The sequence below is a fragment of the Gallinula chloropus genome (genome assembly GCF_964237585.1).
Source record: "Gallinula chloropus genome assembly, chromosome: 2".
In the NCBI taxonomy this organism is placed as follows: domain Eukaryota; kingdom Metazoa; phylum Chordata; class Aves; order Gruiformes; family Rallidae; genus Gallinula; species Gallinula chloropus.
Window position 1 is genome coordinate 128,975,580 of NC_140086.1, and position 12,185 is coordinate 128,987,764.

Below are 12,185 nucleotides of genomic sequence, written 5' to 3' on the forward strand. Positions count from 1 at the left end.
TAAGGATGAAGAAAAAAAAAATCCCAAAGAAATTAGTGTTCTTTCCTAATAAGAGCTATAGACTTTTGACCAGTTAAACACTGACGTTAACAAGTTTTACAAAAATTGTTTCAAGTATCCTTTTTTTTTTTAAATCACAGTGAAAATGTAAGACCAAGATGTAAATGTTGAAGTGAGTGAAAGATTCTCAGATGAAAAAGGCAAAGGTACTAAATCAAAACATATAAAAATGTTTAAACGCATTTCCTTCATGTGATATGAATAGAAAGGTTATCTGTAAAAAGTTAGAAAAATTAAAATAAATTACATATTTAGGTACACCTTCCCTTCAACATTTTTATAAAAATTCAGAATAGTGTACTTTGGAATATACACAGAGTAAAAATGCAGGGGTGCCGTAGGTTATCCTTGGTATCTACACAGCGTCACGTCAGCGCATCTGCTGCAGTTGGCTTTATTTGTTAGTTAAGCCCCTGGTGAGAGACCTCAGTACACCCAGCTAATGGGCACCCACTGGGGCTCCAGCCGCAGCCGCTCGATAGCAGTCTGTAGCTTCTCGAAGGCTTTGTCGAGGTTGTCGTTTACAATGGTCAGGTCAAAGTAGTGGTTGTACGCCCGCTGGATCCGCGCGCTCTCGTCCACCGTTTTTTTCAAGTCGGTGTCCTGTTGAAGAGGTTTGACAGATTACTAAGGCGTAAGGCTGGGCAAATCCTTCTACACCTGTACACACAGCTGACGACCCAATCAGAATAAAGGAACGCTTTAGGAACGGCTGAGTCCATCGGTTATGTAAATACATTGGTGCCCTGTTTTGTTTCCACAGAAAGCACCCAAAAACCCAAGAATTAGCATGAAGTGAAAGATACAGTTCTGGTAGGAAAAAGGGTCTAGACAACCTGGCTGATTTTAGAAGCTACGTTTCAGACTTGCTTTCCTGACATCAGCTCCTTGTTTGGAAACTACTGCTGCATTATTTGAGTTCTGACATGAGCTGCAAAATACGCAGGAGATTTTTATTTCCACATTATGAAGCCTTCAGGAAGTGCTGCCACTGAGCATTTTTTATGTTTCATTAGCCCTACACGTCCTCAGAAAACTCCTCTCCACTTCTGCACAAAAGCATTTTTTTGGAAGCAGTTAAGAGATTTGTCCCCTTGACAATATTTATTTTACTATTTAAGTCCCAATACAGGTGTCAATACCAAAGCCAAAATGAGAAGTGAGTTGGGGGACAGCCTTTCCTTCCCAGCAAATGAAGGAGACAAGCAAAATAGTGAGAGGTAGAGGACGCTAGAAGGTAGGCCCATCCGCAAGCAGGACACAAGACTTTAAATGAGGTTTGTTCTTCATTTGTTCAGGAAGTACAAGAATATGAAAAGGGAAATCATACTCTTCACATACTTGTGAACAGATACCCCTTGGAATCCATAAAGATACATAAATGTGTATTTTAAATGTCACTACCGTCTTTATTATTCATAAGGACAAGTAAAACCAAGGCAAGGATGTCCCTCAGGGAATCAAGTATTAGGAAGTGTGGGAAATTGTTTTTATACTTCCCTGGACAGTTTTAACTTTCCCCTCTCTTACACACATCACAAAATTCAAGGTTCATCTGGGGCAGGGAGGAGGAAAGGCAGACTGCCCACGGAGATACTAGAACCTTTAATAACCAGAGTCCGTGACTAGGACTGGACAGTCTCTCATGTGGTTAAGAGAATGGCATCTCAGAGGTTGGAAAATTAAAAACCCACTAAAAATTCCCATATTCCTTTAGTGGAAATTTACCCACCCTCCGTTCCATTGCTTTGAATGCCCTGTCATTCAGCACTGCACAAGATTTTGGTATTAGCTAAGCTGCAGCACTACAGGTGTGATCTGTCAGCAACCCATGGCTTTTCTCAGCCAGGGACGCCGCCCCTGAGCACAGAGGGCCCTTCTCGTAACTGCTCAGTCTGGCTTTTGCTGCTTTGGTCCAACAGCTGGGAAGGAAAGTTCATGCCCACAGAGTATTCATAACGTGCTGCACGGGGGGGGAAGAGGTCTCCATTTCCCCCTGCTACACACAGTGTCTCCAAAAAGGAGAGAAGATCTAAGGGGTAAAGTGTGCCACTTTGCTTTACAGGACAGACCAAGGAACCTGAGGTGAAGAGCAGCTTTTCAACGCTTCCTACTCTGGCTCTTCTCAGGGCAGGTTCTCAGGGCAGCACGTGCTGCTGCTGCCCCAGAAACACGCCCTGGCTGCATGCTGCTGCCGGTTGATTTTTTTCTATTTGTGCTGCAAGATCTTTCCTAGGTATTGCAGGTTCCACTTTTAAAGCACACCTGTGTTATAAGGCAAACCTGAACAAAAAACTTTGGAGGGGGGGGACAGATGGGGAAGTGAAGACAGTTACATAAAAGAAGAATCCCCACCATCAAGTATCTACCATTTGCTGCAAATAATCAGAGGTGACACTGCCCAAGTAACACACTACAAGTAATTTTTGTAATCAACACTTCTCCGTAAGAGGTCTATTTTTAAGAAAGAAGCAATCTGCCTTACACATAGTATTTGATTAACTTCTACTAAGTAATCAGCAAAATCTTGCCTAACTTTTCTTAGAGACATTAATTTCAGAGCAAATTCCATCTAAAATGAAAGTTAAAAAATATATTAATCTAAGAACATCCTGTTCAAAGCAAACTAAATATGAAGTGATCTGCTTACAGTGAGAAGTTTAGTTGTAATTCCAGCATCTACCACAGCCTTGTGCATGGCACGCAATGTCTCCAGCTCTGGAGCAGCAATAAACACCACATAGGGCATGAATTCTGAAGTCCTCAATATTTTCAGGGCCTAGTAGAAAAGAAAAAAAACAACTGAAGTTTGAGAATGACACACCATACATGCCTGTTACTTAAGGGACACTGCCAGACCCGTCTGTTACAATGGGAAGAACCGCCTGAGCAAAGACTGGTATCTCTATTTTAGGAACTCCTTGCACTGCCTTTTGAACAGCTCGACACCATTCTTTCGTTGGCTGAGAAGATTATTTACTACTCTGCAAGACTCCTCATCCATGCAGATTCTAAGTTGTTTTTCTCCCATCTTCTAACTCGTTCCAGCTAAGCACCACAAAGGCAAGAATCCCATTGATACTGTATTCTTTAACCCAGCTAAGAAGCCTTCTAACTTAAAGGCATAGCTCTTCACCATTACACTCCCACAATTGAAGTGTAACATCACAAATAACATACCTGTGGATTCACATCCAAAATGCAGGTCCTTCCTGTCTGAACAACTTCAAGGATGGAGTCAATTTTGGTGCCATAAAGATTTCCTTCATATTCTCCATGCTCTAAATATCTGCCAGCTTTAATATCCATCTCCATTTCACCTCGTGACACAAATCTGTATGCTTGCCCATCCTTTTCATCATCCCTTGGCTTTCGTGAAGTAACTGAACAAAAAGTTTAGGACAGAAATTGAACATTTTCTTTTAATACAGATATGAGATTGGACTGCCTATTAAGTTATTAGGGAGAGTATAACTCACCTTAACACAGAATTAAAATTTTTCCGTGTACAGATTAATTATTCTCGTATAAGCTTCAACACTGAGCACACTCCCTCCTGTTCCCTTTAGTTCTACTCTTTCCTATATGTCACTTACCCATTTGCTCAGTTATTTTGTATTACTCCTTCACACCATATACAATACTAATTCATACCACCCTTTTAATTATTCACTTGATAAAATACTTAAGTGCCTTGGAACTCAAATGGAAATTTAACTGTCCAATGCCAAATGTACTCTGAAAATAACTGAGCAGACATCAGAGACTGCCACCTCCCCACCCCCCCAAATCTTAGCACATGCTTTGCTCCCCATATTTACCCTATAGGGTAGAATTACCTGAGCTAGCTATAAAGAAAGTTAGCTTAAGTATCAGAAGCCCAGCCACTGTAGCAGAATCTTAGTGTGGGCCAAGCTAATGCTGCGTCCCACAACACCTTGCCCTTTAAAGCAATGTCAACTCATTAGCAGCTATCTTGGGTACTGGCTACGCTGTGCAGACATTATTTAAGAAAGAAAGTGAAAAAAAAAATATAAAAAAGAAAAGAAGAATATTATTACTGACCTTGCTGTCCAATCACCATATTATCTGCCCACTAGCATTTAATTAGATTTAAACTCTACAGTACAATTAAGCATTGCATTTTAATAACAACATAAGCATTTAATTAGGTTTTAGCTCTACAATACAATTAAACATAACAGTGAATGGATCCCTTTGGTGATACTTGTATCACCACGTGGTGCAACTTGGTGATACAAGGGGAAAGCATTCTCCCCCTCCCAGTAATTCCTATTAACTTAGTAGAGAAAAATTAAGTCCCCAGAGAAATGATGAAGCTGTTAGCAATTAACATATTATTAGAACATCTAGTTTTAGCCAAGATTTTACAGAAAAATTAAAACTAGAGTGGTTATGGCAATACCAAAAAACCCCCAACATCTCAGTTTGAAATAAATTTTGGGGAATGAGCTTGAACTGTTTACAGCCCGAAGGTGACAGCAGTTCAGCTCCCCACACAGAAGGAAAACCACGGCACCGTTTGCTCGGTCAGAACTCAAACACCAGGGACGTGCTTCTCCCCACAGCAAAACTGGATCCAGTTCAGCCATTCAAAACCACCAAGCAACCAACCACACGAACCACAAAAACCAAACAACCCCACACACATCTGTTTGTGAATAACCAAGAGAATTTTCTTCTGAGCAAAGAGACTGAAGTCAACTAAGATTACTGCTTCTCCTACTTAAAGTCTAAAAAAAGAGGAGATTCTATACGCAATAAACTTCATACTGCATGTGCATGACTCAGTTGTCAGATTGCTAGGTTGGAAAAGTTAGATTTTATGCCTTTGAAGGTGTTCCAGATCTCCAAGTAAGAGCATTTTAATGCTGTTTTGCATTACTTCGTGTATGTATATATTTAAACATCTCTGTAGCGTTTTAGAGAAGCCAGCAATTCTGAGGGCTTTTTAAAAAGGTACTAAAAGATTTTCAGAAGTAATAAAAAGTTGCTTACTACTTTGCCAATTCCCAGGGAAAATTTCTTTCAAAAACTAACACTGAGAAGTCAACCTTGTTATCAGTCAGCACACACCAATTCTAAGTGCCCTGGGCAGTTTCAGTGTTAGAGATACAGCAAATGAGAGACTGGTTCTCTCCCGTTGCACTATTTATCTTCCATACCTGTCCCTCCACCCCCATTATCAGATCTAATTCTTGCCCACTGAAAACAGAAGGTTTGGCTTTGAAATTCTGCAGAGCAGGTGGCAGAAGGAGAACAATAATTTAGAAGCAGGGTGGTCAGCAGTCAAACAGGAGGGGGCAGTTAAAAAAAATAAAGATCTTATGAATGAGCAACATCACTATCTTGAAAGAAGGCATGAAAAGAATCCTTCAGTGGTTTCTTCTCAAGTTGATAGGGAGAAGAAAAGAAAGATCATGGGCTTGTACTGAAACATCCAACTATCACATAAACTGTGGGAGATGACAAACCCCAAACCCCTCAGTTTTACTGGAAGTTGGTTGCTTTCTCCTACATTTCTAATATTAAAGTAACAATTTATAATGCCTAGGGTGCTTCTACAGACAGAACTGAACGGCAGATGCTGCTTGTTACAGAAGACTACTGGGAGCTTCCAGAATCCCCTCAGTAAGTGACATGACTGACATGGAAGAAACCTAGCAGACTGAAATGCTACATATACAACAAAATGTTTTTCTGCAGCACCAGTAACATTTAACTGCCAGTTACAAATATTTTCACTGTCATCACAGGCTAGGTTCAGTTGTCTGAGAAGATGAAGAACCTTCTGTTTTCCCACTCTGTACTACTATGACAGAATTACTCCTACCCCGAATCACTGGGATAAACATCAGGCATTTTCCAGATAATCAGAGGCTCTAGATAGGACGTTACAACAGGAATGCTGACAACTTACATGGCACTGTAGTTCCAAACCGAGTAGGATTCAGTACTATAAACCTGTTCTTCAAACTTCTTCGCCCCACTCCTTGGGCCCCAATTAAGACGAGTGTTTTCCTCTGAAAAGGAGGCATTTTGGCTACTTCCTCATAGATCTGGATTTCATGACGATCAAATTCTGCATTGAGAAATGTAGAAAAAAGTAGGTAATACAGAGTCAGCACTCTAAGGAGGAAAAAAAGCAGTCTGATATATATATATATATATATATATATATATATATATATATATATATATATATATATATATATCAGCAGAGCATGTGTGAAAATAAATAGTACTCAAAGGACATTAAGTCTGATACAAGCTTTCCTGCTTTAAATTGGCATGGGAATAAAATAGTTAGCTCTTCATCAACAGCATAAGGCCAGGTAATTACTTTTACTTCCAAGGAGAAAATTTGAGATTGACCGGAATGGGAAAGCTGTGATTAATAATTAGTGAGTTTTCACAGAACCACAGAATGGTTGTGGTTAGAAGGTGCCTCTGGAGGGCATCTGGTCCAACATCGCTCAAGCAGGTCCACCTGGAGATGGTTGCCCAGGGCCACATCCAGACAGCTGTCGAGAACTTTAAGGGTGAGATTCCACAACCTCTCTGGGCAAACTTTGCCAGCACTCAGTCAGCCTCACAGAGGCAAAGTGTTTCCTGATGTTCAGAGGGAACCTCCTGGGTTGTTGATTTTTCCCTCTGGTCCTGCCACTGGGCACCACTGAGAAAAGCCTGGTTCTGTCCTCTCTGCACCCTCCCTTCAGGCATTTATACGCATGCATGAGATCCTCCTGGGCCTTCTCTTCTCCAGTCCCATCTCTCTCAGGCTTTCTTCAAAGGAAAGATGCTCCAGTCCCCTCATCATCTCCCTCTGTCCATGTCTCTCCTGCACTGGGGAGAAGCCTAGTACACTTCAGGAGTGGCCTCACCAGTGCTCAGCAGAGGGGAGGGATCACATCCCTCACCATGATGACAACAAAGCTTTCACTTTTCTTCTCTTTTAACACACAGCTCTTCTCTGACTTTCACCTACCAAAAGATGTCCTCAGCACCACTGTATCTTTACTGGCCACCATTAAACCATAAAAATTATTTGATCTATCAAACCTATAATAATGTATTTTACTGCAGTTCTTTCAGCTTTAGATATACTAGACCCTGCAAGTTCAGAAGCCTAGAGAACTTGAGTCATGTAATATTGAGATATACCTGCATTTCTTGTAGTGAGGTACATCATCTTTTTCTTTTTTTTGCTGCTTATTGTTCCACAGAAAGGCCCTAGAAATAAAAATTGAGAGAAATTCATAATTTTTGTAAATGTGCTTTTCCAAAGCTTATTTGCATGAACATATGCAAGCTTAGATTAATTAAATTTACATGGGCTATTTTAGAATTTTATGTATTCTAGAGAGAAGATCAAATCTTTTTCATATACATCAAATGGTAGAAGAACCACAGTGAAAAAAATAGTTTTCCAATGAAGCTTTGTATAAAACAGCAGAAAAATCCATCAAACATGTTTAATTTATTAATTTTCAGTGCATACCATAAAAAATATAATTAAAACAAGAGCTAATTCTTATGCCTTTCCCACCTCATTTAGCTTTTCATCAGCAGGTGGCAAAACTGATTCATGTATCTATGAAGACTAAGCACACAGTTTGTGCTTCAGTCAAAGCCAAAATATAGTAACGAGCATTCTGTCATCATACAATCATAGAATGGCTTCAGTTGGAAAACACCTTCAAGATCATTGAGTCCATACACTAGGCCATGTCACCAAGTACAACATCTACTCTTCTTTTAAACACCTCCAGGGATGGTGACTCAACCACCTCCCTGCGCAGCCTGTTCCAGTATCTGGCAACCCTTTCAGTAAATAAATTTTTTCCTAATATCCAACCTAAACTTCCCCTGACACAACTTCAGACCATTTCCCCTTGTCCTGTCACTAGCTACCAGGGAGAAGAGACCAGCCCCCACCTCACTACAACCACCTTCTCGGTAGTTGTAGAGAGCAATGAGGTCTCCCCTCAGCCTCCTTTTCTCTGGACTAAACCATGTTCTCTGTATTCTCACAGAGCAGTTTTCTAGCATCTACGAAGGCAGAAGAAAACAAAACAAATGGAGTGAGAGCAAAATGGGTTCCTGAAATTCAAGAAATCTCACCTGAGTTGTCCCAGTCCCTCCTAACAAAGGCCTTTCTCTTCTCTTCCAGGAACTGGCTTGGAATGAGCCCTGCACTTCCTCCTTCTTTGACATGACTAGCCTGGGGGAACAAAAATAAAGCATAGGTAACTTGTAAGAAGCATTTTTTCCTCATTGACATGGTGCTGACTGACTTTCACACAGCCAGAGTTTCTCAATGGTGAGTATTGATACGTTTGCTATTCAGACTTGGAAATTCAAACCCAGATGTGGATATAAAATGCTGTCTTACAGCAACGGCGCCTTGCCACCGAGTATTAAAATTCAGGAAACATAAATAAAATAGATGGAAGTTTCATTACTGGTTCCCATTAAGTTAGTAAGCTCTTATAGCCATAAACTTTTGGCATCAAAACCCTAAATGGAGTTCTATGGCTCCAGACACTGAACTCTCAAGTGACAAAACTCAAAACTTTCTAGCACACAGTACCCTTATGTTACGTACTTTCAGCTGCTCCAAACAGGCTCCAGTGCAGCTGGACTGAATGCCATTAACACATGCCTAATCATGCCTTCAAGCCTTCTACACTAAGTAACCACAGATTTAAAATCTTACTAATTAAGTATTCCTGGTAATGGCAGTTTGGCTAAGATTCTCTACATAATAATTTCACGACACACACAATTCTCAGCAAACTTCACACATATACAAACACACAGTTACAAAATGTTACACTTTTCTTCTCCATAATTGGTTGGTCAGCTCTTGCTAACAGGAACTGTTTGCTTTTCAACTCGAATGCTTTTCTCCACCAGGAACTGATATTTTCACAGCTAGCAGGTTTTCAGCAACAGTCTAAGCGTTGCTAGAAAGCACAAGGAAAACCTCACTTTTCTCCCTGGTGGCATGATCTGCATAGCAATACTTGCACCACACTATGCTGGTTTAATGCATTTCATTTTTGCCATTGATCTGGTGTTTAAGATTTAAGATTTATTTCTCCTGGACTCCTGGAGAATTTGAAAAGCACAACAGAAGACAGAATGTAAGCTAAATGTCAAACTACTCCAGAGTTTTGGAATACCTAACTTCTGAAACTAATTACATTGGCTGTAATAAATTTTCTGCCTTCCCTCACACAGATTCTCTTTCTTGCTGTTATTATCATCACTGACAAGGAACAGAATTCAGCAACAGTTGTTGATGTATATTAAAACATTTTTTGTTGCTTTTAATGTCACATATATACTGCTCTCAAGTAGCACTTGGCTCACCATCCTTGTCATCTAGCAAAGGGTGAGCAATTTAGGGGTGGGAAGGGAAATTAATAATGCCAAGCTCCCTAGATTGCCACTGCCACTTGCAATTTTTAGTATCTTAGTTGAGAAGTGTCTTAGAGGTTCACTAGTCCCACTTTCAAAGGCACTGATTATCTTTAATTGTGTTTACAGTGTCTTGCAAAAATAAAAATAGCATAAGCACTGGCTTACATTTCTACTGCAGGACTGGATGCAGAAATACAACCTTAATTCAGGATGAACTATAAATATATCAAATAGTGCCAAACACTTTGTTTATGAAGATTCCTGTTACAGCTCACAGACACTGACCACCACCACCACTGTGGGAAATAAAAGATACGGCTTCTCCAAGCAGCTATTCTCACCCCTCTTCAAATCCACAGGGTCACCCTCTCAAATCTGAGCACATAGAAGGGGTGGTCACAGTCACTGTTAGGAAGGCTTGTCACACTCACCTTAGCCAACCCAAGACCTTCAGGTAGAAATTGTTCACTGAAACTGACTATAAAAACTGACTATAAAGAACAAAGTCAAACAAACTGCAGTAACAGCAAAGTGAGTGTCACATATACAATTCGTAACATTCAATTTTCTCTAGTATTTCAATGTTGGTATCTTGATATTAGCTTGAAATTAGATAGCAGTGTAAATATTTTATTTTACTTACTCTTTAATAGAAATAGATCATTATTTAAAGAATTTATTATTAAGGCAACTAGTGAAGCTTCTGGGGGGTCTTATTTTCTTAATCTTTTCACTAACCTGCCACCAATTTGGATCTTCCCGGTTCACAATCTGAAGGATTTCTCCTTTAGAGAATTTCAAACCTGCTTCTTTGCATGGGATGAGGTTGTCATTATATGGATTATAATCAAAATGACACTTCACAAAAACCTGGAACGTGCAAAAATTTACAAAGCTTAAACATTATAAAATACATTCTTCCTCATTTATCTGTCAAACTGAAGCAATGTCTTTACCTACAGCATAAAAAGTTAAGACATGAAAAGTTTGATGAGTTGCATTTGGCAAGTAAGATACAATCTATAGAAAAAGCCTGACATATACCCGCTGAGAGAGTAGAAATAATCAGCAGTGCAAACCTTGGCTGAAGGAGTTTCATGATAAAAATAAAGCCCCCAACTGTTCTATTTGGACAACGTATTACAAAACACTCCCTTCTGCATTTCAGTACATAGAGCTCAGTTAGTGTTCTGACTCTAAATTACTTTAAAACAGAGTAAAACCTCCGGATGTGAGCACTGTATTCAAGGCTTGTAGAATCTTAAGAATTAATTTTGCCACAAACTCAAATGTTTTAAACCAAACAAGTTCTGTGACTGCTTCAGATTCAATTTTGAAGCAGGGGAAGAACCAGGTATTTGGGTAAGTAGACTGGAAACATCTCTGACTTATTTTTGCCAGGTTGGGGAGCACAGGAAGCAGCATCAGCCCCAAATGCAGCATCTGCTCAACGTAAGCACAGCCTACTGTATCACGGGCCTTAAGACCTACTACCTGAATGAGTGTCTTACAAGATGTTGTAATCTTATGCAATAAAGTACCAAGCAGAAGTTCTTTTCACAGAATTGTTAGAAATGTGTTACTGACCTGTTGAGGAATAACAGTGTCTCTGTAGCTGGGGAGAATCTTCAGAGTGACACTGCCACTAATATTTTTCAGCAGTTCCTGCAATTCTTTTGGATTGTTGCCAACCTCATGACCATTCACCTCTTTAATAATGTCACCTACATGCAGAAGACCTTGTCGATCTATCATTCCACCATGGAGAATCCGTGCTATTACCAGATCATTGTTCTCAACTCTGAACGTAACACCCTGAAAGAGGTGACACCTACTTTACCATTGTTTGAATTTCAATTTCATTTTACCATTACCTCAAGAAAAATACACATCAGTGGGATATTCTGGCTACCCCAATGAAAACAGACAGTAACAGTTACTACCGTGTAAGAGTTCCCAACACACAAATAAGCATCAGGTGACACAGAAGTGCTCTCAGACAAGTTTTCCTATGACTGAACAAGGACTGTGCTGTTCCTGATTGCATGTAATCCTGTCATTTTGTATCAGGAGCAAAAAGATGTTGTGATAGTTACCCTAGCAAGTCATTCAGCCTAGTGACTGCCTATTCACTATCCCATAGCTTCTTAAAAAACACAACAGGATGGAGAACATAAAATATCTTATTTCAACGTCATTAAATTATATAACCTAAAAATGGAAATAATTAAAATGTAATGCAAGAATTCAAGCACATGCAAATGTTTTCACTCCACAATTTAAACTGAAGATATTCTTGTCTTCAGTGACTTACCAGTGGTTCTCCTGCTCTTTTGTGAATCCCAAGGATACGAATAGCATCTACAGGAACAATCTGGTTGTTCACTGAAGAGTTATTGACTTCTGGGCTAGAAGGAGGGGAATCGTAACATTTTGAAGCCACAATATCATGTGCTTCCAAGAGTGACTGCAAAGGAACAGAAAAAAACCCATTTTTCAAATCATGAAATAACCATCTGCAAAAGGATTTAGTGCTGAATAACCACTGAATCTGCCCTTTTGGGACCAGTTCATGAAGCTCTTACTTCATATGGAATGGAGCAAACATAGAAGTACTCACATTGACCAATAAGCCTACTGTCTTGGTAAATATGCTCTCTTTTGAAAATACAAAG

The 12,185-nt window shown here is 39.7% G+C and overlaps 1 protein-coding gene across 1 annotated transcript in view; it reads right to left on the reverse strand.

Moving 5' to 3' along the window:
• Nucleotides 1-486: 486 nt before the first annotated feature.
• PALS2 (protein associated with LIN7 2, MAGUK p55 family member) overlaps nucleotides 487-12,185 on the reverse strand; it is a gene marked incomplete at its 3' end in the record, with an annotated part of 53,873 nt that continues 42,174 nt past the window's right edge. Inside the window, exons 4-12 of the mRNA XM_084260276.1 lie at nucleotides 11,825-11,977; nucleotides 11,098-11,325; nucleotides 10,249-10,380; nucleotides 8,206-8,305; nucleotides 7,246-7,314; nucleotides 6,002-6,163; nucleotides 3,241-3,443; nucleotides 2,711-2,839; nucleotides 487-663 (exon numbers count right to left, since the gene is read on the reverse strand). Of these exons, the coding sequence (XP_084116402.1) occupies nucleotides 487-663; nucleotides 2,711-2,839; nucleotides 3,241-3,443; nucleotides 6,002-6,163; nucleotides 7,246-7,314; nucleotides 8,206-8,305; nucleotides 10,249-10,380; nucleotides 11,098-11,325; nucleotides 11,825-11,977 (1,353 nt within the window). The remainder of the gene's footprint in view (nucleotides 664-2,710; nucleotides 2,840-3,240; nucleotides 3,444-6,001; nucleotides 6,164-7,245; nucleotides 7,315-8,205; nucleotides 8,306-10,248; nucleotides 10,381-11,097; nucleotides 11,326-11,824; nucleotides 11,978-12,185) is intronic.